This window comes from Neoarthrinium moseri, assembly GCF_022829205.1.
Source record: "Neoarthrinium moseri strain CBS 164.80 chromosome Unknown scaffold78_Wmoseri_CBS_16480, whole genome shotgun sequence".
In the NCBI taxonomy this organism is placed as follows: Eukaryota; Fungi; Ascomycota; class Sordariomycetes; order Amphisphaeriales; family Apiosporaceae; genus Neoarthrinium; species Neoarthrinium moseri.
The window spans coordinates 141,703-164,201 of NW_026055192.1; the positions used below are offsets into that span (position 1 = coordinate 141,703).

At 51.7% G+C, this 22,499-nt stretch overlaps 10 protein-coding genes across 10 annotated transcripts; 5 read left to right on the forward strand and 5 right to left on the reverse strand.

Moving 5' to 3' along the window:
- Positions 1-409: 409 nt before the first annotated feature.
- Positions 410-1,036, reverse strand: JN550_012058 (uncharacterized protein; the record flags this gene model as incomplete). The annotated part of the gene is made up of 2 exons (XM_049310493.1): positions 410-732; positions 808-1,036. 2 exons carry the CDS (start codon positions 1,034-1,036, stop codon positions 410-412), a joined length of 552 nt encoding a protein of 183 aa, XP_049166017.1.
- A 605-nt stretch (positions 1,037-1,641) lies between these two features.
- JN550_012059 (uncharacterized protein) lies at positions 1,642-3,492 on the forward strand (the record flags this gene model as incomplete). The annotated part of the gene is made up of 3 exons (XM_049310494.1): positions 1,642-1,832; positions 1,883-2,170; positions 2,238-3,492. 3 exons carry the CDS (start codon positions 1,642-1,644, stop codon positions 3,490-3,492), a joined length of 1,734 nt encoding a protein of 577 aa, XP_049166018.1.
- Positions 3,493-4,224: 732 nt separating this feature from the next.
- On the forward strand, positions 4,225-5,049 carry JN550_012060 (uncharacterized protein; the record flags this gene model as incomplete). Its single annotated transcript, XM_049310495.1, has 2 exons — positions 4,225-4,625; positions 4,668-5,049. 2 exons carry the CDS (start codon positions 4,225-4,227, stop codon positions 5,047-5,049), a joined length of 783 nt encoding a protein of 260 aa, XP_049166019.1.
- A 651-nt stretch (positions 5,050-5,700) lies between these two features.
- On the forward strand, positions 5,701-6,082 carry JN550_012061 (uncharacterized protein; the record flags this gene model as incomplete). Its single annotated transcript, XM_049310496.1, has 2 exons — positions 5,701-5,872; positions 5,934-6,082. The coding sequence occupies 2 exons, from the start codon at positions 5,701-5,703 to the stop codon at positions 6,080-6,082; spliced, it is 321 nt and encodes a 106-aa protein (XP_049166020.1).
- A 924-nt stretch (positions 6,083-7,006) lies between these two features.
- On the forward strand, positions 7,007-8,369 carry JN550_012062 (uncharacterized protein; the record flags this gene model as incomplete). The annotated part of the gene is made up of 5 exons (XM_049310497.1): positions 7,007-7,096; positions 7,205-7,331; positions 7,385-7,508; positions 7,556-7,998; positions 8,062-8,369. 5 exons carry the CDS (start codon positions 7,007-7,009, stop codon positions 8,367-8,369), a joined length of 1,092 nt encoding a protein of 363 aa, XP_049166021.1.
- A 1,184-nt stretch (positions 8,370-9,553) lies between these two features.
- Positions 9,554-10,613, reverse strand: JN550_012063 (uncharacterized protein; the record flags this gene model as incomplete). Its single annotated transcript, XM_049310498.1, has 5 exons — positions 9,554-9,675; positions 9,747-10,041; positions 10,119-10,148; positions 10,208-10,338; positions 10,418-10,613. 5 exons carry the CDS (start codon positions 10,611-10,613, stop codon positions 9,554-9,556), a joined length of 774 nt encoding a protein of 257 aa, XP_049166022.1.
- A 2,258-nt stretch (positions 10,614-12,871) lies between these two features.
- On the forward strand, positions 12,872-15,931 carry JN550_012064 (uncharacterized protein; the record flags this gene model as incomplete). Its single annotated transcript, XM_049310499.1, has 1 exon — positions 12,872-15,931. One exon carries the CDS (start codon positions 12,872-12,874, stop codon positions 15,929-15,931), a length of 3,060 nt encoding a protein of 1,019 aa, XP_049166023.1.
- Positions 15,932-16,254: 323 nt separating this feature from the next.
- JN550_012065 (uncharacterized protein) lies at positions 16,255-18,093 on the reverse strand (the record flags this gene model as incomplete). Its single annotated transcript, XM_049310500.1, has 3 exons — positions 16,255-17,611; positions 17,676-17,703; positions 17,799-18,093. The coding sequence occupies 3 exons, from the start codon at positions 18,091-18,093 to the stop codon at positions 16,255-16,257; spliced, it is 1,680 nt and encodes a 559-aa protein (XP_049166024.1).
- A 560-nt stretch (positions 18,094-18,653) lies between these two features.
- JN550_012066 (uncharacterized protein) lies at positions 18,654-19,786 on the reverse strand (the record flags this gene model as incomplete). Its single annotated transcript, XM_049310501.1, has 2 exons — positions 18,654-19,101; positions 19,230-19,786. The coding sequence occupies 2 exons, from the start codon at positions 19,784-19,786 to the stop codon at positions 18,654-18,656; spliced, it is 1,005 nt and encodes a 334-aa protein (XP_049166025.1).
- Positions 19,787-20,781: 995 nt separating this feature from the next.
- On the reverse strand, positions 20,782-21,570 carry JN550_012067 (uncharacterized protein; the record flags this gene model as incomplete). Its single annotated transcript, XM_049310503.1, has 1 exon — positions 20,782-21,570. The coding sequence occupies one exon, from the start codon at positions 21,568-21,570 to the stop codon at positions 20,782-20,784; it is 789 nt and encodes a 262-aa protein (XP_049166026.1).
- Positions 21,571-22,499: the final 929 nt, after the last annotated feature.

The window sequence follows — 22,499 nt, forward strand, 5'->3', positions numbered from 1 at the left end:
TAACACTGCAATGGTGCTATTGCATCTCATTGTTGTAGGGCATGTTGCCGCCACTCTCCATTCACCGTTGACGAGTCAGTTCACGCCGTAGCCGAGCCCATGCCTCTCTGACGTTCAAGCTTCACATTCACACTGATCCGCTGTATAAGGCCCAAATTTCCGCATTGTGTCGGGTCATGCCTGATTAATTCCGCAGCGGCAGCCGAGATGTTTGTCACATGCGATTCCCACACATTTGTACGGCAATGCTGCCTAAACAACTGAATATGTTCCATATCAGGCTAGAAATTTGAGGTGTATCCGAAGCCGCTGCGGTCTATGTTTATTATTTCGGGTCGAAGAACCCGATCCCGGAACATTTCTCCCCAGCCCAAACCCCTGCACAGAATTCCTCTCAAGGTAGTGTGACCTAGATCAATGCCAGCGCAGCCAGTAACATCCAAGACAAGGTCCCAAAACCAGCTTGAGCAGTGGAGGCGCCAGCTGCAGCAGTGCTGCTCGTAGGGGTTGGCGCAGTAGAAGTGCCGTCGCTGCCAGCAGCCGAGCTACGAGATGTGGACGGAACCGCTGTAGTCTGAGTTTGAATGGAGAATCCGCCCTCGTCAGTAGTAGAAGCAGTCACTGCCGTCGTAGCGGTAGTCGATGTTGGGCCTGCAGTGACAGTATTGGCGCTGCTGAAGGTTGAAGACAGTACGACTTCACACATGTGTGCAGCACCGGGCAGAACTTCGCCTGCAATCAAGTTAACAAATGAGGGTTGATTGGAGAGGGACCTCTCTCAAGGCGGCCACAACAGCAAGTACTTACCAACTGCAGTATCGGAACCGCACGATTGAAGAACGCAGGAGACCGCGGCGGTGTAAGTGTTGCGGTAGTTGTCTGCAATACAGACACAGTTGAGGTCATCAACGGCGCAAGGAGTAGCAGACTTGACACCGTCCTCGAGACATCCCACTGCGCATTTGGGAACGAAGTCTCCAATGCTACCGGCCGCTGCAGCGCCGGCGAGAGCGATAACAGCCACAGAAGACTTCATGGCGAAGACTGTTTCGGTGAGGAACTATTGACGAGAATATACCGTTGTGGTAACCAGGTAGGCTTTTCGCGGCCTTTTTGGGCTGTCCCTTGACTTAAAGTACTTGGCTCTGCAGATACCAGGCTTGGCATACATGTCCAATGACCAGAAGCCCGAATTCCGCCGTACCGTACCCAGGGGTGAGCTGCGAACCCACATAGGATACATACCTCGGATCTAATCTTATCAGATCACCCCCTGCGACATGGGTGGCTGAGGAAGCATGCACTTCCGGTCAATTTTGCCGCCACCCTTTCGACTAGTGTTCTGGGCGAAGTGGCAATTATCTTCACTGCAGCGAAAGGCCGCCTGATCGTTGCGAGCCATGGGCCGACCGGAACCCGATGACCCCCTTAGCAATCGGAACCTGCTGCAATGGGTATGCAGCGAGGAGATCCCCACCCTCTGGTAAATCCGTATTCGCAATCAGCCTCAACCCAGAGAAAGTGCTTCTTGGCTAAAGTTCTTTTGTTGGACTTGGATCAAAGTACAGGACTACAGTCCACTGACAAGGTCGACCAGATCTTGGAGAAAAACCTGTCGCTATTGAACCAGCCTCCATCAGTATGGAGAACTCTCGCGAGACCTCGGACACGGATACTGGTCTGCGCATTAGTGGTGGTAACCAGCCTGAGTCCGACAATCAGCAGGAGGAGAAAGATGCCATCGTCACTTCCAACGCGCAACATGGTGTTCAGGCCATCGAGGCAGCCGCCGGTGTTTGGGGGAAATGGGACCTGATCGCCGCCTATGGCCTGTACGAATTCTCCACATACTTCAATGCATTCATGCTAACGAGTGACATAGAATATGGCTGATATACTTCGTAACATCTATCAACGAGGTCGTCGTCCGAGCGCTGAATCCCTTTGTCACGAGCAGCTTCGCGCTCCATTCGCTCACCGCCACATCTACCGTCTTCTCGAGTATAATTGGAGGGCTGTCGAAAATCCCGTTAGCGAAAATTATCGACATATGGGGCCGGCCGCAGGGTATCTCTCTGATGTTGTTTTTCTGGGTGATCGGGTTCATCATGATGGCGGCTTGCAGAAACGTCGAAACGTACGCCGCTGCGCTAGTATTTTCCACGGTTGGGTAAGCGTGCCGCCCGTCATTGTGAGGTGGGATACCTGTAGTAACGGCATACTGATACGATGAATAGTGCGCAGGGCGTAAGCTACTGCCTCACAGTATTCGTCGCAGATACATCGGCACTCAAAAACCGAGCCCTCATGCTCTCATTTGCCACTTCTCCCTATATCGTCACGACTTGGATTGGTGGTCCTATGGCCGATGCCTTCATGGCTGGCCCAGGCTGGCGATGGGGTTTCGGTGTTTTCGCCATCATTGTCCCAGCTGTGGTCATTCCGTTCATCGTCTTGTTCATGTGGAACCAACGCAAAGCCAAGAAAATGGGGCTGGTGCCAGAGACGGCCAAAAAGTCCCTGAAAATCAAAGACATCAAGAGGTTGGCGATCGAATTCGACCTCCTGGGAGTTTTGATCTTAGCCGCAGGAATGGCGTTGTTCCTCCTGCCTATGAACATTTACTCATACCAGAGCCTTGGATGGAAATCACCGATGATCATCTCCATGACCGTCGTCGGCGGCCTTCTCATAATTGCCTTCGCGCTGTACGAGCGATTTTGGGCCCCAGTGAGCTTCATACCAATGCATTTGCTCCTAGATCGTACTGTGTTCTTTGCGGGTCTGATGTTGGTGTTCGTCTTTTTCAACTCGGCCGTCTGGGGTGCCTACTTCAACTCGATGCTCATGGTGGTCTGGAATCAGTCACTCACCAAGGCGACTTACATAAGCAACATTTATCGCGTCGGTTCCTGCTTCTCCGCGTTGGTCCTCGGCTTCTTCATGCGTTGGACGGGGAGATTCAAGTGGGTTGCTGTGTATTTCGCACTACCCCTGATGCTTCTTGGGGTCGGCCTAATGATCCAGTTCCGCCAGCCCTATTCAGATATTGGGCTGATAGTCATGACTCAAATCTTCGTTGCTTTCTCCGGAGGCCCGATTGTTACATCCGCAGAGCTGGCTATGATGGCACCCTCAGACCACCAGCACATTGCAGCCATTCTCGCGGTTTTGGACCTATTTGGGAGCATCGGGACGGCATTGGGCTCTACTGTATCTGCTGCCATCTGGACCGGCGTGTTCCCAGCAGCGCTAGAAAAGTACCTGCCCGAGGGGTCGCCTGTTGACCTGATATATAGCAGCATCTATGTGCAGCTGGGATACCGCGTGGGAACTCCGATTCGCGTCGGTATTAGTTATGCATATGCAGAGGCACAGCGATACATGCTCATCACTGCTGTGTCGCTACTCGGTGCGGCGTATATCTGTGCGTGGATGTGGCGGGATATCAAGCTCAAAGACATTCATCAAGTGAAGGGAAATGTAGTTTGATCTCGCATTCTACGCAGTTTGTCTGGCTCATGAGTCTTGAGAGTTTAATGATATCTCCGCTAGGGCAAGAGAATATACCAGGAGTGGCATGCTGCTTCCCCCAGACTTGACCTCATTGTACAAGGATTAGGCCTTGATAAAAACAACTGGTAGTTATTCTTTTGGCATAGATACAATTGCGCGGAAATCTCGTCAATACTTTCCTATGGGAGTAAATATTTTATAATGAAATCTCGTGTATTCACAGCAGATATCAGATCTGTACGTCTCTCTCCCGCATAGAGTTCTTCACTACGACATTGTTTGAGGACCTCCATTCCGAAGAAACTATATATTGCCAGGCAATGAATGTCCCAGGTGAAATAGTACACAAAAGTAAAACCCTACAGAAGTGATTTAAGATGTACCCAGTGTGGTGTTATTGGAGGCATCCGAAATTAGTCGTAACAGATAGACGCTACTCATTCAGATCGACGATTATCGGCCAACCCGCCTTCGATGTTGAGTCATGAAAATCTTTGTTTTGCGCCTCAAATTCGCTTCTCTTTCGGTCGCTTGATGAGAACAACGAGCGATGGAATAAAGGCTTTTGATCCATGCACTTCTATATCTAGCAGTCGGTCGCCACAGCTACCCTACGTCTCACGGGGCGTGTTTAGCCTCAACAATATCTTGAGCAAGGTTGCACTATCTGCAGGTACTTTTTTGGGCGGTTCCCTTTCACACGTGGCGATGACCAACCGCCGCTCTCTAACGCGGGAAGAGGCGTACGAAACGCTGGTCATAAGCCCCGAAGCGAGTCCTATTGAAGTAAGGAAAGCTTTTGTAAGTCTTTCTCTTAAATATCACCCAGACAAGGCCGGACCTTCCAAAAAGGTTCATGAAAAATACATCCGGATCCGTGCTTGTTACGATTTTCTGATGGAGGCGAGGCAGCCTGCAGAACCCCAGCGGACTCCTCCGTTTACTTCGAGTCCTGACCAGAGGTCACCACGACCTCCGGGGCCGAACAGAAACAGCGGGAACGAACCTCGACCTCCTTTCTCGCGGCCAAATCCTCCATGGCGACCGACACCTCGAGATTACTCGAGCCTCAACCCTCCTCCTAGTGACGAAGCGCCAGTGCCCAGGGAGTAGGTGACAAAGCTCCGTGTGGCTCTGATCGCCCTGCAAAGGCAACATCGTGCCCTGGGGCAGGTGCTCGGCCACTGGTTCGCAGAAAATATCTCTGCCCGGTCGGATGAAGCCAAAATGGCCGGGTTCTTTGCAAGTGTCTTCAAACACGTTGGCACAGCGCTGTGCGACGCCGTCACGCGGCTGCAGCGACTGCCACCCGGCGGCTTCGGTCACGAGATGGTCAAGGCCCTCCATGAGTTTGTGACAGAAAATGAGGATTTCATGGCGTTGGTGCGGCTCATCGTCGAGGGGCTGCCAGAAGGCGATGGAGAGGCGAACAGACAGCAGACTAACAAGACCGTGGAGCTGGAGCTACTGACGGGGCTCGCTATTGCCCCGAGGCCACCGGTCTATTACTCGGCGCCAACTGCGTGCTGGTGAGGCATCAAGCAGTCTGGCGGAAGGATTTCGCGAGTAACCGCGCTCCTGTTAGGTCGGCCTAGGTGATTGGCAGACATTGGAAATACAATATAAGCGTGGCCAACCGGTCTAAAGACACAAACAAGGTACTAGGCTAGGAGCATTGCGCATTTGGCACTTGCGCCGGCCCAGTGTAGCTGTGCCCGTAATACAGTTACAGTTACGCCTGGTAGGTTATTCCAGAACAAACCAGCGAAGCCGGTTGCGGCGGCTCCCAACAAGCATTGTGAGAATACACGTGTGCTACGGGTATATCTCTGACCTTCAGTCTTTGTTTGCCTTGCTGCACAGTTAGGCGCTGGAGCAATTGGCCCGGGCTTGGTCCTGGTTCTTGGGGCAGCCAAAGCGTCAAAGCCTCAACGGAATCCCTGCCGTCACGCGACAGCTACGGTGACGTCACTTCAGGCAGCCGTGTAACTCGCCCGCTTCCCCTCAAATGCTGGGCTGACTTGGGGCTTCTCTTCTCCTCTGCTCTGCGGTGCAACTCGAATCAACTCAACTCAACTCCAATCTCATCAGCTTCGCTACGCATACGACCAAGACTTCTCTAGATTTCCCTTCAGACCGTTCCGCTTCCCTAGGATTTAGGTCTTGCGCCAATAGATCGCGAACATGTTCCAGAACGCCCTCACCGTCTTCTTCCAGCTCTGCCTGGCCACCCTCGCTCTCGCAGCCCCCATCGCCGGCGAAGTTACCGCCACTGGCCACGGCGATGCCTGGCAGTACGGCACCGGCGGCGGCATCATTGGGTTCATTGTCCTCGTTCTTGACATCATCGTCTTCAGTAAGTCTCTGCCGTCCTGTTGGCTGCACCTCGACGCGCCCCGCTGACACGCGCCACCCAGTCGAGGTCCTGCAGTCGAACCGCCCTCCCTCCCACAAGATTCTCTGGTGTCTCGTCGTCTTCCTCTTCCCCGTCATCGGCATGATCGTCTACTGGCTCTTCTCGAACCGACAGGCACACAAGGCTGGCTCCTACGAGCCCTTGCCATAATCCATTGGGTGGCAAAGGACGATGGCTTATGGAAAGACAACTGCTACGAGCAGAGGAGGGAGTTGCATCCATGGGAAGGGCTCATGCACTCGCTGGTTTATGACGGTTCATGACTCACTGATACGATTCAATTGATGGGCGGCGTTAGCATGTCTGCTGTGTTACTGCTGCTGCAATCCTGTTTTCCTCGAAAGCGCCGGTATAATGATTTCAATCTCGCTGTGTGGTGTTTATTTCCCGACATGTCCCATCGATACCTCAATGTGCAAGCGATAATGCCAAAGTAGTCGGTCGCTACACCGCGATCTAGCATCGGCGTAGCTGAGCTAACACAAGTGATGAGCGACAAAGGGATTGGTACACTGTGAACCAAAACCTCCACCCTTCGTCCAGCTGCCTGTCCATAGCTCCGTGAGACCATAAGGGGCGCGTCTAAATGCGGCATCAGCGAAGGTCATCTTGTATCGATTTCAATTGTGATTGCCATCTTCCACATATGGAACTTGATGACATTCGGCAGCTTATCCATGTTCTGCCGTGCTTGGTTTACCATCCCTTTGCACATGCTGATTAGGCCTTGTTGAGTTGAGGCGACTTCCTGTTTCATTGACTTTTTGCTGGGTTCTATCTTGTGGTTGCCCCCTTGATCGTAGTGAACGCTCTCTCGTAGGCTGTACGAGTCTAGAACTCAAGCGTTCAAGATACAAATCGGACTAATGCGTTTGCTCTACTACCGGGTGACTCTGGGTGGCTACCTAGGTTACCAATGTGAATTTAGCAGCGTGTTCTTGATTAATTTTCATTCTGCACCAATCTATCAAAATAAGAAAGAACGTGATTCGTGTCATTTCTCCTCCGGACCTACTACTTCAACAATCACTTCACGCAAGCCGGCAGGAGAAATCGAGCAGCTGCTTTGCTACAATGGAGTCCGCCTTGGGCCAGATCAAAGAGCTCGCTCGCGCAGCTGACGATGCCACCCGCCGAGGAATCATGGCAGCATTGCATGATCTGGTTCGCTCGATGGAGGACAGCGATGACACCGTCAACAGACTTGGCTGGCTGGCAAGTTCAACAGCGTGCAAAATTGGTATCAAAAATGATGTCTAATTGTGACGACAGCATCTTCAGACGGCCGCCGCCAAGATCGGCTTTGATCTGGGTCTCTTCAAGCTTCTGGCAAAGGCTGAAGGTTCACTGGAACTCGAAGACATCGCAACCGCAACTGGCGCTGACATTGCCCTCCTGAGTACGTGCACTTGTTGGACTTTTACCCCGTGAGAAACACTGAGCATTCGACAGGCCGATACATGCGCTATCTCGCCTCTGTCGGAGCGGTCAAGGAAGTCGCCAAAGATCAGTACATGGCCAACAATGTGACCAAGAACCTAGCTGGTGATGCTGTGGTGGCAGGCATCTCACACGCGTAAGACCGTGAGTCCTTCATAATCGGCGTACCACTGACATCGTCAGGTTCTTGACCCTCAGCCCCATGTTCCAGGCACTGCCAGGCTTTCTCAAGAAAAGCAGCTACAAGGAACCTACCGATGAAATGCACACTGTGTTTCAAGAGGCCATGAAAACACCCCTCCACGCGTTCGACTGGATCTCCGCCAAACCTGAGGATCTTCAACACTTCAACAACTGGATGGCGCTGAGACGCCAGCCGGACTTGACTTGGCTGACGGTCTACCCGATCACAGTGGAAGTGGCCGACTTGACTAATTCCCAGAGGGCTATTTTCGTTGACATCGGTGGCGGCATTGGCCACCAGTGCGTTCAGTTCAAAGGGAAGTACCCTGACGTCCAAGGTCGCCTAATAACCCAGGACCTCGAGCTCGCAATCAACAATGCTCCCCCTACCCCGAATGTTGAGTTCATGGTCCACAACTTTTTCGACCCTCAGCCAGTGAAGGGTAAGAATCAATGTCAAGCCAACAATACGGATATGTCTGACCGTAATACTAATATTTCCCCAGGAGCCAAGTTCTACTATCTCCGCACTGTTCTTCACAATCATCCTGACTACAAGGTCCAACAGATTCTGAAGCATATCAAGGCAGCAATGGCCTCTGATTCTGTCTTGCTGATTGATGAGATGGTCCTACCGGAGTCGGGAGTCAATTCCTATACTACTGCCATTGACCTCACGATGATGTCGGCGTTCGCGGCAATGGAACGTACCGAGGCCCAGTGGCGCAACATCATCACGGATGCTGGATTGAGCCTCGTCAAGACATACCCTTACAACAATTACGAGAGCGTCATGGATGTCCGTCCCTTGTGATTCGTAGCTACGATCTACTGTGGGGACCTTCAGATGTTCGCTTAAGACCGCATGAGAGACTGGCAGTGTCTTCCACTGTGGCGTTACAACGTCGATTGACACTGGCCATAACTGCTGATTTGTGCTGGGAAGAAGAAGCGGCCGATGGTTCGGTTGATTAAATAGTCAATATAGCACTTTTTCGGCTCTTGCGGCAAACCCTGGTTGCTGGAATTGCTTACTGTGTTCGTGCTCTCCAGCATGCTACATTGTCACGGTTACATATGCTGCACAACCTCGCTACCGGTAGGTGCCTTGCCGTTGTATCCTACGCTGGTCCACATTGTACGAACTGCCCTTCCTTGATCCATCAATGCTAATGACATAAGCCCTATCTAAAATCTCGCGCTGACTAACCCCGGGGACGCGAAGCTGCCTCGACTGTGGCCTGATGAAAACATTAACGCCGCATGCCTTCCCGCTTCAGTAGACCACACAGTGCTCTGATACTCGACATTCTATATCGCTTTCGCATTGTAGAAAATGCAGCTACTTAGTCTTCGTGTTACTACTCGGAGTCTGTCGTTCGGAGTACCATGTTTCTGTCAATTGATGGAGCACTTCGGATGTAGCACTGGTGCTAAGTTTGACAATCACTGCGACCGGCAACTTTAGGTATGAGAAAAATGCTATAATGCTCGAGTGATGCTGAGGTATATCTGAAAATGAGGTTTGATACGGTTTTTGGGGACCAATAACGCCGGCCAATTACTTTCGGAGTAGGAATTTAGCGTGGCTGTATCTCAACCTCCCTTATTTCCAACTTGAGAATTTGCAAGGATGTCTCTATAGACGCTCGAAGTAAACTTTTCCGCGAGTGGAGCTGGCAGCCTATAAATTTCTGGTCTGTCACAATCAATTCACTTACTTTGGCCATATGTTCCGTGATAATAAAAAATGCCTAAGAACACACCGTTTTATACTTGGCTTTAAACGACAGACTTTTTAGACCCTCTATGTATATACTCCCGGCTGGTCAGCTCGGTCGACTTGGGCCTCGCATCCAACCTAGCAAATGCTCACAGATGGCTACACTCTTGCCGATTGGAAGCTCTCAAAAGTCTCGCAACAAGACAAGTAGATTGTTCAGCCATTTACATCTTTCTATCCCACTCAAGCTTGATAGGCTCTCTTATGTCATGTCTTTACTGCCATTTTGGCGATCGCTTCTCGAGGAAGGCGGAAATACCTTCCTTTTTGTGGGATGAACTAAATGCCGAGTAGTAGAGGCTGCGCTCGAAGTCATCGTCACGACCTTTATCGTCACCTACCGTTGATCAAAGTACTTATCAGCAACTAGTCTCAATGCGGAAAGTGAGGGCACAATCATGAACATACTCCTGCGAATGGCTTCTTTGGCCAAGGACAGTGCCCCCGGGCTCAGCTCCGCTAGTCTGGCAGCGACTGTGAGCGAGTTTTCGAGGACAGTCCCAGGCTCGAAGATATCGGCAACCAGGCCGTAGGACTTTGCCTCTTGAGATGTGATGGAGGTTCCGAGGAGGATCATTTCCATTGCTTTGAACTTGCCCACGGTATTTGTCAACCTTTGGGTACCACCAGCCCCAGGAATCAACCCTATCTTGACTTCTGGCAAGCCAAATTGGGCTTGATGTGATGTCATGATAAGGTCGCACTGCGTGATGTTTATTAATTACTTTAAAACTCGTGGGGTGAAAACGTTAATGACAGCTTCTCGATGCGTCGGCTTACCATCAATGCGACTTCAAATCCCCCACCGAGCTGCAGCAACGGTAGTAGTTAGCCAAGAAACTCAAGGAACTTCGGCACAACCGACTTACCGCCATGCCCTCGACAGAAGCGAGCAGAGGCTTCCGGACTGATTGCATGCCATTGCAGAGGTCCTCGAGGTATCTGCACCGTTGCGCCGCTTCTGCATCCAACGATGCAATCTCCTTTATGTCTGCGCCAGCTTTTGGTGGTGGGGCGGCTCAATTAATCTCTTTATACACGCAGTTGTGTGTAAATATAGCCCGACAATTCTGACATACCTGAAAAGACAGATGCACTTCCAGTGATGACAATCGCATGAATGCCCGAATCTCGCGCTGCAGAAGACAGCTCTTGTAGAAATTGGTCGATAAGCGGCTGCGAGAGAGCATTCCTCTTCTCCGGTCTGTTGAAGGCAATGACTCTCACTTTCGGGATTGGAGTGCTTGCGAGCACCAAGCCCGTCGAGGTCGCCATGCTCATCACTCGGCCACCTGGTTGTTTGGGAAGCGAGAGTGTCAATCGTCTGTTTGCCTAATGGGCGTCGCAAAAGGCGTCATGCGTGGTTCGCGGAGGATGCAGGCGGTTTATGCGTTGTTAAATATTGTTTGCCACGGTTCAGATGGTTTTCGGTTTGCTACCTTCCCGTATCGCCGCACTCGACATGAATGACGCGAGCACCACAGGAATCGTCGAGTGGTCTCGTGGGAACTTATCAGCCATCGCCGACGAGTCGATGCAGTCAGGAGTTGATGAGCTCCTAGTGCTCCTCTGTGCTGGCTTCCAAAACGGAAGGCGCCGAGACATGCATTCCTTCGACCATGGATCCTCCAATTTCCTCACATTCTCCAGTGCCTCGATTGGCATTTTTCCCCCTTGAGTGGATCGTCGATTCGCTGTTTTCATCACCAGCGTCGCAGTTGACGGCCATCTGCAGGGTCTTGGGTTTCATTGATATGCCCGCCCGGGAAGCAGGGGTCAGGTCCTCGATCAACTTTAACTCCTACTCCCGCTAGGCCCGTTCAGGGGAACCGGCCGAGTTACGAGGCATCGGCATCCAAAGGGGTTTGGATCGACAAACTGACCAGGGACTCGACGTCTGCTGCAGGCCTAAGCCGCTTATATAACGCCATCCACTGGTCGATGTAACCGTGTCCAGGCGCTCGGCCGGTACCAAGCGCGACCAATTCGGCCTGAATAACACCAACTGATCCTAGAGCGGAGATAGCCTCAAAACCTTCTGGGGAGCCGGGGGCCAATGCCGAACCGCGATCTGAGCGGACCCACCGTGCAGAAGCAAGGAATACGCTGCTTATGAATAGCTTATGTGAACACAACGCGTCCAGCTTGCGTCGGCGGTGCCTGTTTTCAGCGGCGATGCACCAGCCGTGAGGTCACAGCATCTTGGCCGAATTCGTCGAGAAACACAGCTCCTTCGGCCTTGATCCGTGTCCGTCTCGTGCAAGCGTGTTTCGCGAATGACGCTCTCCACACAGGACCGGAGTGGGCGCCGGCTTGGCGCAGCTCGTGCCTGCTCGTGTTTCGTTTCCCAAAAACGGCTCCCCGGGCCTGGTCCACGGTAGGCCCTGCAAATTTCCTTTCCTTCTTTCATCGTACCGTTTGCCAGCAGCGTCGTCTTTTGCACGGTCGGTGTTCAGAATTCCCCCGAGCCTCTCCAAGCTGAGGGTGCTCAGTGTCCACTTGCCAGGACGCTCTGCAAGGTACATCCAAAAGTCCGTCTGTAGAGCCGTGAAACGAAACCATCTGCAGGTCAACCTGCGGCTACAGTGTCGATCATCAGTCGTCCTTGTCCTGACATGTCATCCCGTCGCGCCTGACCCTTGGGAGGGAAGCGCTCCAACCAAGCACATGTGATTTTAGGTCCTGCAATGGCATACCCCCAACCCCGGGCCGGGGGGCTCCTCAAGTTGAAGGCAGAACCCTGAGTCCCGTTGTCCCGCCTGTTCCGCCACGGACACATCCAAGGATCGTGCCAAGCTAGCGGAAGTAGTTAGTTGCCACAACTCCTCGTGAGATCCCAGCTCTGGATTCTGTTTCGATCAGTCCCATTCCGATGAGACGAGATTCCACTCTGGGACTTGCCCGCAGGCGCGAGGCCGTTCGAAATTGCGGATCCTTTTGATTATCCCACCAATTCTGCTGTCCGGCATCAACCCAGCGAGCTACCATCAGTGTCACCGTGGCCAGTGATCCATGTTGAGATCGAGTTGCAGACTGGCGCCAAGGTTATGATGGAAGAGCTCGCCACATTTCACAATGTAGCTTGCCAAGAAGGGCAAGTGAGATAACATGGATCACGACGCCCTTGGATGCCCCGAGGCACGCACGTATCGACGGTACTGATCGGTCAGCGTTCATCCACTTTCCACGTTGTACGGGACTTGGGTTTCGTAATACCCAGGAAAGGCAGTACGGCCTAACAGCAAGGTAACATTTCGGTACTGGCGCGACATTCCAGACCACCATCTGCTTCACAGGGGGCCAAGGTGCGAAGACAAGGAAGGTAGACATGAGAGTTGAAAAGTAGGGAAGCTTAAGATATATAAAGCCCCGGTGGACGACGCCTTCGAACGCAAGCGAGGTATGTGATATCTCACCTTCATCCAATGCCGCGTTTGTAGCCGTGCTCCGCCTTACACATTTCCCTATTTTTGAACTTTAAAGTTATTCTTCATTTCGTCTACGCTTATTTTTCAAACCTTAATGACCTCGCGATGGCCGTAGTAGCTCATCCAGTCCCGCGGGTCCCGGACGGTCGTCTATTAGACGCCAAGTCCTCAGACATCAAATTCTCAGACCCCTTAACCTTCAGTTACGGGCCAAGACAAACTAGCCCGTTCCGTACTATCACCTCTGCCTTTTTCCACCATGCAAAAGTGCAGCCTGAGGCCATCGCCGGCCGAGACTGGTCACGGTCCACCCTCCGCACTATCACGTATGGGGATCTCGCATCGCGAAGTCGACGACTGGCTGTTCGTCTACGGACATTGGGCGTCCAGCCAGGAGATCGCGTACCACTGGTCGCCAAGCGGAGTATTGAGATGCTAGTGGGCATCATCGCCATCCTTTCTTGCGGTGCTCAATATGTACCTTTGGATGGCGGTGTCGTGCCCGAAGCGACACTTCGCTTTGTGCTGGCGCAAAGCGGGTGCAACATAGCTCTTTGCCTAGCATCTACCGAGTACCGGCTTGTCAATCTTGACAATGGCGCATGTAAGCCTGTGGTCATAGATGAAGCCGACGACGAACTCGCCCAGATGGAGAAAAGCTACCCCTTTGATGAGAGCTTCGTTGATCTTGCCAGACACGATTTGGGCTGTTATGTCATTTACACTTCTGGCACAACGGGAACCCCCAAGGGGGTAGATGTTACACATGAGAATGTGACCAATCTTATCTGCTTGTCTCCGGGCAATCTCGGCATCACGCCTGGAACCAAAGTTGGATCGGTTCTCAACATCAGCTTTGATATGGGAGCGTGGGAGATCCTAGCCTGTCTATGTAACGGGGGCACTCTGGTGATGCGGGGCTCAGATTGGGATCAGGCCCTGCGTGAAATCAGCGTGCTCATCTGTACGCCCAGCATCCTCGCCAAGTACACCCCGACCACGTATCCCAATATCAAGGTCGTTGCCACCGCTGGAGAACCAAGTGGGCAGAGAATAGCAGACCTATGGGCCTCGCACGGAACATACTACAATTGCTGTGGTCCTACGGAGACCACCATTGTGAATACCATGCACCAGCACATTCCTGGCGGCCCGTTGACCATCGGCGCGCCGACTCCAAACAACTCAGTGTACGTGCTCGATGAGGACCTGATGCCTGTCCCAATAGGGCAGCCAGGTGTTATGTGGGCTGGCGGCCTTGGTATCACAAGGGGCTATGTTGGACTTCCAGAGACGACTGCAGCCCGCTACAAGCTGGACGTCTTCGCGAATGACGGCAGTATGATGTACAACACAGGTGATCTTGGGAGATGGACACCGAACGGTGTTCTAGACATCCTGGGCCGTGTCGATGATCAAGTAAAGGTCAAAGGCTTTCGGGTCGAGCTTGACGGGGTATCCGCGTCTATCAACAGATGTGCTGGTGTGACTCGCGCCACTGCATTGCTGGTAAACGGCGAGATCCATGGCTTTCTTGAACCCCCGAACGTCAGCCTCAGTGCTCTCAAGCAACACATGGCGCTGCAGCAGCCTTACTACGCCGTGCCCAGCCACTTCCATCTTCTGGAAGCACTGCCTGAGACGAGTAATGGCAAGCTCGACAAGAAGATGCTCCGTGCCATTGGTGAAAGCGCGACTGCTGAGAAACGCCTTATGCCAAGTGCCTCTAATGGCAGCATGTCAACAGCTGGCTCCGACACCTCTGATGAGAGCCTCAAACCTTCTCGCAGCATCAGCGACAGTGACATTGAAAGCGAGAAACCCGATCTTGCGGCAGCGATTCCGGAGAAGCTCTTGCAGAAGCCCTATAGGGGCCTTGTTTATCGCATCTTCATTGTCTATCGCTTCCTTTTCTCCGTCGTCGGCCTTGGCAACCTCGCCGCATTGGCTGCCATTCTCGTTACAGGAACCAACCGTCAGTGGCTGGGTACGATGACGGCCATCAACCTTGTGCTGGCTGTCTTGATCCGCCAGGACTTCGTCATCAACGCTCTGTATACCATCTGTTGCTCGGTGCCCAAGTCATGGCCGCTGGGCATTCGGCAAAAGTGTGCCAAGATCTACCACTTGGGTGGTGTGCACTCAAGTGCTGCTGTATGCGCCGGTATGTGGCTGCTCGTGTCTAACATCGCCAGCGTCGCCTGCCAAGTCGCGCCCGACACCTGCAGTGCGACAGAGCCCCGTCCGTCGATTGCTTCAGCCGTCGTCTCCTGGATCCTCACCGGGCTTTTCTTTGTCATGTTTGGATTCGCCTGGCCACCAATCAGGAAGCGCAACCACGACATTTTTGAGCGAGTCCACCGGTTTGTTGGCTGGACCATGCTGGGGTTGTTCTGGGTTCAAGTCGTGCTCTCCATCAACGATGCCAGGCCAAGCCAGCAAACCCTTGGCGCCGCATGCCTACGTTCACCTTCATTCTGGTTGCTTGCCGTTGCGACATGCAGCATCGCCATGTCCTGGCTCTTCCTCCGCAAGGTCCGTGTCGAATCTGAGGTTCTGTCCCCACACGCCGTGCGCCTACATTTCGACTACACCGTTCCTGTGAACGGAAGCTTCACTCGCTTATCTCGGAGACCTCTCCTCGAGTGGCACTCTTTTGCCACCATCCCAGCTCCTCAGGCCGTCAACGGTAGACCCAAGGGCTATTCGCTAGTAGTCTCGAATGCGGGTGACTGGACGAAGGATTGCATCCAGAACCCGCCTACCCACCTCTGGATTCGCAGCGTGCCTACCTGTGGCGTAATGCGCATCGCAACTCTCTTCAACCGCGTTGTTCTTATTGCCACCGGCTCCGGTATTGGACCAATGTTGGGCCACATCCAGAGCCCTAGTTGTCCGTCACAGTTGATCTGGTCAACTCCGAATCCGGAGAAAACATTCGGCCGGCCTCTGATAGATGCCATCCACGACAAAATCTCAAATGCTGTCATTCACGATACCAAGCTCTTGGGCAGGCCCGATCTTGTCAAAATGGGATACAATATGGCTAAAAGCTTTGGTGCTGACGCAGTAATTATTATTGCAAATGAGAAGATTACCAAAAAGGTGGTTTATGGGCTCGAAACCAGAGGAGTAGCGGCATATGGGGCTATTTGGGATAGTTGATCGGCATTAAGCACCCTGGTTCTCTTGTTTTTCTAGTCTTTCACACGTGTGTATGATTCATTTGTCGCAGAAATTTAATTTTATCGAAGTCTATATCTCGAAGACCGTAATTGTATTGTGGACTCTAGTGATGGTGGCTTGAGTGAATATAGGTTCGCCACACAGAGCAGCGTAGTCCGGGGCAGTGAGATCTCTGACGGGCTGGAGCGTGTGTTTCGGACGATGTGCGCCTCAAAATGGAACCCTGTGGTATAAAATGGAACCCTGTGGTATCAGAAGATATCTGAGTTCGATAAGCCGCGTGATACTATTGTACGATGGTGTCAAAGAAGCAGCTCAAGAGTGTCGATTTTCTGGCACAGCTCATCAACCGCGGCATGAATCTGCTGATCGAGCTGCTTCGCCATGTCCTCTTTGCCTGACCGTCGTGCGTGTGCATACGTCTCAATCAGCGCACGTACAGTCCATGAGTTGCCCGTCCCAAAGTTATCCTGGCACACTGCCAACATACCAGAGGCTAGAGCAGAGGTACGCGCATCACCATCACTCTCCTTGGTTTCGAGCAGGAAAGAGATTCGGTGGCATATAGCCGGAATTGTGCGATGCGCGGAAACCAATTCCTTAGGGGCAGAGAGAATCTCATCCCTCGTCTCTCTTGCCCTTTCGTAGTCGCCATTCGCGTAATGTATATTCAGAGCCTGTGCTTTCACGAACAAGGCCGCCATTTGGCGCTGATATCTATGCGGCACATCGGCTGTAGCTTCGAGAGACGATTGAATACTCGCATCCGCCTTGCTACCGTCTAGACCACCCCACTCAGCTATTTGTCTACAGCAAACTAGGAGCGCAAACTGGAGCGGGAGGCCTTTGAGGTAGCCCTGTGACCTTTGATCGGACTTCACCATTCGAAGATAGTTCCAAACCAAGTTTTCGGCCAGCGGGATGGCGTATCGCGGATCTGAACGGTAAAACTCGGAGAGAAGAAGCCGAAATGGATGGTTCTCGGGCTGCATGATCTTTGACAGTCCAAGCGCGAATCTTATGAAAGAGTCGGCCAGCGCTGGTTGGCTCTGCGCGAGGTTGACGTAGATGCCATAGACCATGGTTATCAACCACGGGTCCCGAGTGAAAGCCAGTTCCCTCGAGTGGTTGAAACAAAGTTTGTACTGACTGAAGCCTACCTCGAGCACACGAAACCCGAGCTCGGTGAACCCATTCTGCATCAATATTGCTGTCAAGGTCATACGATTTTGACAAGCAACGGTATCAAGACCTGTCCGGCCAGCTGCGACCTGATATTTCGCCCAAATTCCCTGATCAATGCAGCCGGACAGATATCGGTGTATGCTATGATGGCAGTACTCCGGAATCCTTAGGTCTTCGGGCATCCTTGGCGGCACAGGCAGATGAATGGATTGATACGCGACAACACGCGCCGATCCTTTTCGGGGCCTGCTAAACACTGCCTGCTCATGGATCGTCCTTTCAAGTTGGCTGACCTTGTTGCGCGGCATGCGGCGCAGGTATCTCTTAACCCGATCATTACTTGTCTTGCCCGACATGTGTTCGACTGGCAGCCCGTCGCCACTTGCACGCTCTATTAAGATCCGTTCGACCTCTTCTAGATTTAATTTCTTGGAAACATTCCATCTTTTCAAACGAGATTTGTACATTCTTGTCCTGCGATTGGATGAGCCATTGAAGATCATATTCCGTGATAGCTTCATTGACGAGGCGCACTTACGTGGCTCGAAAATTGTGTTCTCGGCCCACTAGAAGATGGGCGTTAGTTTCCGTTTTATTATACTGCCCCATATTTCCAACGATGCATGTTGTTAGAGGGCGGCGAGGCGTGGGTGAAATGTACTTATTTGCATGACCTCATTCAAAGTCAGATTCTTGGCTAGATAAAGCTCAGTAATCATGTCCCGGTGGGCATCCCAATCGACCCTCCCGCCCGAGTCCTCATCTGGCGATGTCGAAGACATGATTCGTTGAATATTCGATGCATAGGCGACGTTGTGTCGTACGAACCACACGAGGTGACATAAGTGGCATTGGATGAATAGGCGAGCGAGGACGTCCTCGGCCGAGCCAGGGATCTCGACAGTTAAATTGCCTCCTGGTCCCCTTTTAGAGTACTCCACCACAGGCCTTGGCATTGCAGGGCCAAGCCGACAGGCCGGTAGTCACCAGGATTACGAACACCTCAAATGACGCTAAGGCCCCTGTGCATTGTGCCGGTACTTAGCAACCAATCAAAGCGACCAAAGGGAGAACAGAGGGCGCTGTCCAGCCATAGCGTACAACTCCGAGTGTGCCGGAAGCACTGACCTTCGAGCGACGGCCGGTGAGAGCGATCATCTTTACTGTGTACTTGGGGAATTGTTCGTAGATACGTACTGTTGGGAGTCGGTAAGTTGATGAGGTCGTTTGAGCTTGAAAGCACCTACATGTGGAATCTCGTATTGGAAGCGTCTGATGGCAGTTGGCGTCTACGGCCTCGTTTCAAGACCAATGAAGAAACTACGCTTAGACTGGTATCTAGATGGCGTGCCGAATGACAGCTGGCATGTGATCTGGCGGGCAGGACAATACACTGGTCCCAAACTGCAAAGGATAGAAGTAGACTAGAATCAAAAAGTTTGTCGCGTACAAGATTGATTATCCGCAGTGAAAAATGGTATAAACTCGACCCATACCCATTATAATTGATGCATTTTTACTCCAGCAAAGTGGACTTGCCCTGCGTCTGGAGATTTGCGCCCTTCCCGCCGTATGCCTCGGGCAGCTTTTCTCCCAAATCGGCAACCTTACTCTCGGCAAATTCATGGGCAAGAGCACCACCGTTACTCATTGGGTGGAACTTTTTGATCGTCTTGGGCGCGACAAAAAGCTTCATGACCCCGTACATGAAACCCATGATTGCCGGAACGTTGACGAAGAATTTCTCTTTCAAAAGCTCCGGGTATACCAGGCCAAAGACTTGGATCGTCTCCTTTGATGCTGCCTTCACAGCTGGATTCTGGCGAAAGAAACTGAGGGATTTGTAGTCGTGAACCTGGAAGATTTTGTAAGGATCCTCATCAGCGGTGATTGGCTTCGTGGCTCCCGACAAGCCAAGCTCTTGAAGTGCCAGCTCCATGAGTGCAGCACGCCAGGAAATGAACCTGCATACGTTAGTTAGCCTTGCCATGCTCAGTGACATTCGCAGGGGAGAAGTCCAGTCTGACACGAGACAAAGTCCACCTGCCAGATTGAGGTGTGCTTGAGAAGATTATGTATGAGAGTCACTTACTCATCAACGTTCCCAAAGGTAGATTCCATAGACTTCACGATGCCATAAATGTTCCAGGTGAAGACCTCCTTTGAATCAGGGGAGCTTTCACCGTATGAAGTGACATACCCAAGACCGTCGAATTTCTCCTTACTGAACTTCTTGTTGAGTAAATCTAGAGGCTTCCACTTTGCTCGCCACTCCAGAGTCTTGATCAACTGCTCCTTGGCTTTCGCAAAATCCCCATCATTGGCGTTCAGAAACTTTTGGAACACGATCTGGGACGGAACGTGCGCAGTGGGATCCTGAAGGGTGACGCCCCATATTTCAGGGTGTCCACTAGCTTCAGCAGCGGTCCAGAGATCTGATAGTGGCGTAGAGGCCGTTGCGGCAGCTGGAGGAGATTCGTCTTTCTCCGTCGCCGTCTCGTCCGCTGCTGTTGCTCCACCCTGCTCAGGCTTCACAGAGGCGTCGGAAGGACCGGTCGGTGCTGGTGGACCAGTGCTAGCTCCGGCTTCGGTACCCTTCTCCAGCGGGACGCTCGTGTCTGTTATCGTCTTGGCCTGCGAATCAGCCATTATATGTTTGCCTTGTGCTACGATGAATTGACGGTGGTCTTACAGTTTTGACTGCACACAAAGTCAACAAAGTGAGTTTCGTCGCTAGAGCGATAATCTCCTGATCAGATAAAGTTCCGGCGGCACTAGCCCAGCTCGAGTGCTTCGGAGGACGGAACTAACGCTAATCCGAGCGGGCCCCCGACCGGTGCTGGGCACGCTTTCATGGCCAGCACTTTGGAAATGCGTTCATTGATCTCCCGTAGTGTGAAGAGCGAAAACATTATCAGGGGTTATACGTGCGATAAGTAGCGAATGCCTGACCGGATGTGTAAGATTTTTACAGGCGGAGCAAACGTTGTCTGATGGGTAGACATGAAAAATGCGAATGCTGGCATAGATACGGTCTTGTCTCCTGTGCCACTGCCTGGAGCTCAGGCCCAAAAAGGCCCAAAAAGACACTCGCTGTCTGTGTAAGACGCGTAGACTCCGATGCGGGGAATCGAACCCCGGGCTTGACGGTTCAACAGTGTTGAGAGCGTCAAATGTTAGCCACTACACCACATCGGATGGTTTTGACCATGTACATTATGTAAGCACATCTGCCTTAGTTGAAACTAGATTCCTTTGAAAATGAAGACTCCACTTTCTTTGCTTGGTTTTGCAGTCGCTTGCCGGCGTAGTACCACCATGAATCGCAAACGTTTCGGACGAATCGCGTCAAATGGCGGTGGCTTCTACTGCTAGCTGAGAGCCTATGCAGGGACAAAGACGCTCAGATGATCCCCTATGTCTGCTACGGAGGTTTTGCATAAACACCATTGTCTCAGACAGGTTTGACTCGAGTCTAATCAGACAACGGTGGAGCGCCTAGTGGGGAATTACCTCCGCCGTCTTTCTATTTCAACCATCCCAGTTTGTGGCTTCAGTGGCTTCAGATTGGCATCAATCGCAGCCTCTAGCAGGGCAAGGTCCCTTTTCAATGCCTTTTGATGCGAATAAAAATCAGCTTCAGTTCAAAGTTTCAACCCCGAGTGATGGAGCCAATTTGTAATTGCTGTTCGGTTCAAGCGCCATAGATCCTGTCTAGTGGCCTTCATAGCGTTTCTGATACCATCAACATACAGTCGGGAATTATCCAGATCAGGTAGTAAGTTTTCTACCATCGCGATACCCTGGTTTAGTTCTGGAATCGGGTCGTGGAGAAAACCCCATCGGTAGACTACGCCCGTGTATGACTTTCTACTCTTCTCCAAGCTGGTCTTGCCATCTCTCATATGGTTGTGAAGGTCTATCAAGTCGGCTCGCAGTTTACCGAAGAGGGTATGCAAGGCTTTGGCCTCGTCAATGAGCACATCAAGCCTTTGGCCGGCCGCTTTAGTAGCATCAATCCAGGCCTCTCGGAGCTCGGAGTCGCTTGGTGTCGTCATGATATTTGCCACGTCTCGGCCAGTTGGTTGGAAGTACAATCGCAACATAAGGGGTATTAAACCCCAGAGTCTTCTCCACGGTTTGTCTTCAATCTGGAGAAGTATGGCACCATAATCCGAGGCCAGTTCCGAGCCCATTTCGAAAATGTGATAGCCTAGTTCTTCCATCTTTTCGGCACCGTCCTCGGTGCGATAGATCACCGAGTCAATTATTTCGATAATCTTCTTTTTCTTAGGCAAGGAACTTGACATAGTGTCTCCCTGAATAAGGCGAGCATCGGTAGACTGGCGCATGAGGCGGTTGTACAGTTCGTATCCCACCTGATCTGCATTCGGAACCTGGGAAATGCCTTCATCTGTACGAATCATCTGCATAATGGTTGGATCTGCTAAGAGACCTGAGGTCATTGTCCAGATTAAAAGCCCGGTGATGAACCACGCGAAAATGGCAGAGAAAGTCCTACTCCATAGGCTCCTGACACGTTGCTTTTCTTTAGAGTCTAATCTAGCCAGAGCATGGGTTGAGGTCCTAAATATCTACCCAGACACGGACGACCTTTATTGATTAACCAGGTTGAGATCATTTTGAGTCTCTGGAACCGGTGTGTCGCTGCAAACTTTGCAAGGGAAAGCCTTCCTTTCAAAGTTTTGGACGCTATCTCAGAGAGTACACCCTGCGTGATGAGTCGATGATCCGGGACAACATACTCTTTTTTTTTTTTTGCCGTTAGGGGGTATTTCTCGGTCAATTGTCAATGTCGTCCAAACCGTCGCGTTTAGCGCTCCAGCATGTACTCCTAAATCCATGTGACAGCCCGCCTTGCGCTGCAGAAGAAGATAGTGCCCAGCTTTGACAAACTCATCGATCCTGTCGTGCAATTTATACCTGCCTTCATATTCTGTCAGTTTGGTAGTGCTGACCTTCCCAGGATTTCTGCGAAGTTGCGGTTGACAATGACATAGTGATAATAAGACTAGTACTCGTGGAGAAACATAACAGAGGAAAGCGATTTTAACTCACGTTTGAAAGTTTAGACACGATCTACCTTAAAGTTCTAAAAGAAGACCGTTTACGCAAGGCACCCTTGTTCCTGTGGCAAGATTCAGTTCTGCTTTGTTCCTAAGCTGGATCCAAACTAGATTGCAACTACGAAACGACACCGTACGCCTTCCTGCTCTAGTTTAGCTCATAAGATGAAGTAGTTCTATAGAGAGGAGAGATCCGTCTGTAGTAAGACTTCCGTGACACAGAAATCCCGTTTAAAAAAGTAAAAAAAAAAAAAAAAAAAAAAAAAAAAAAAAAC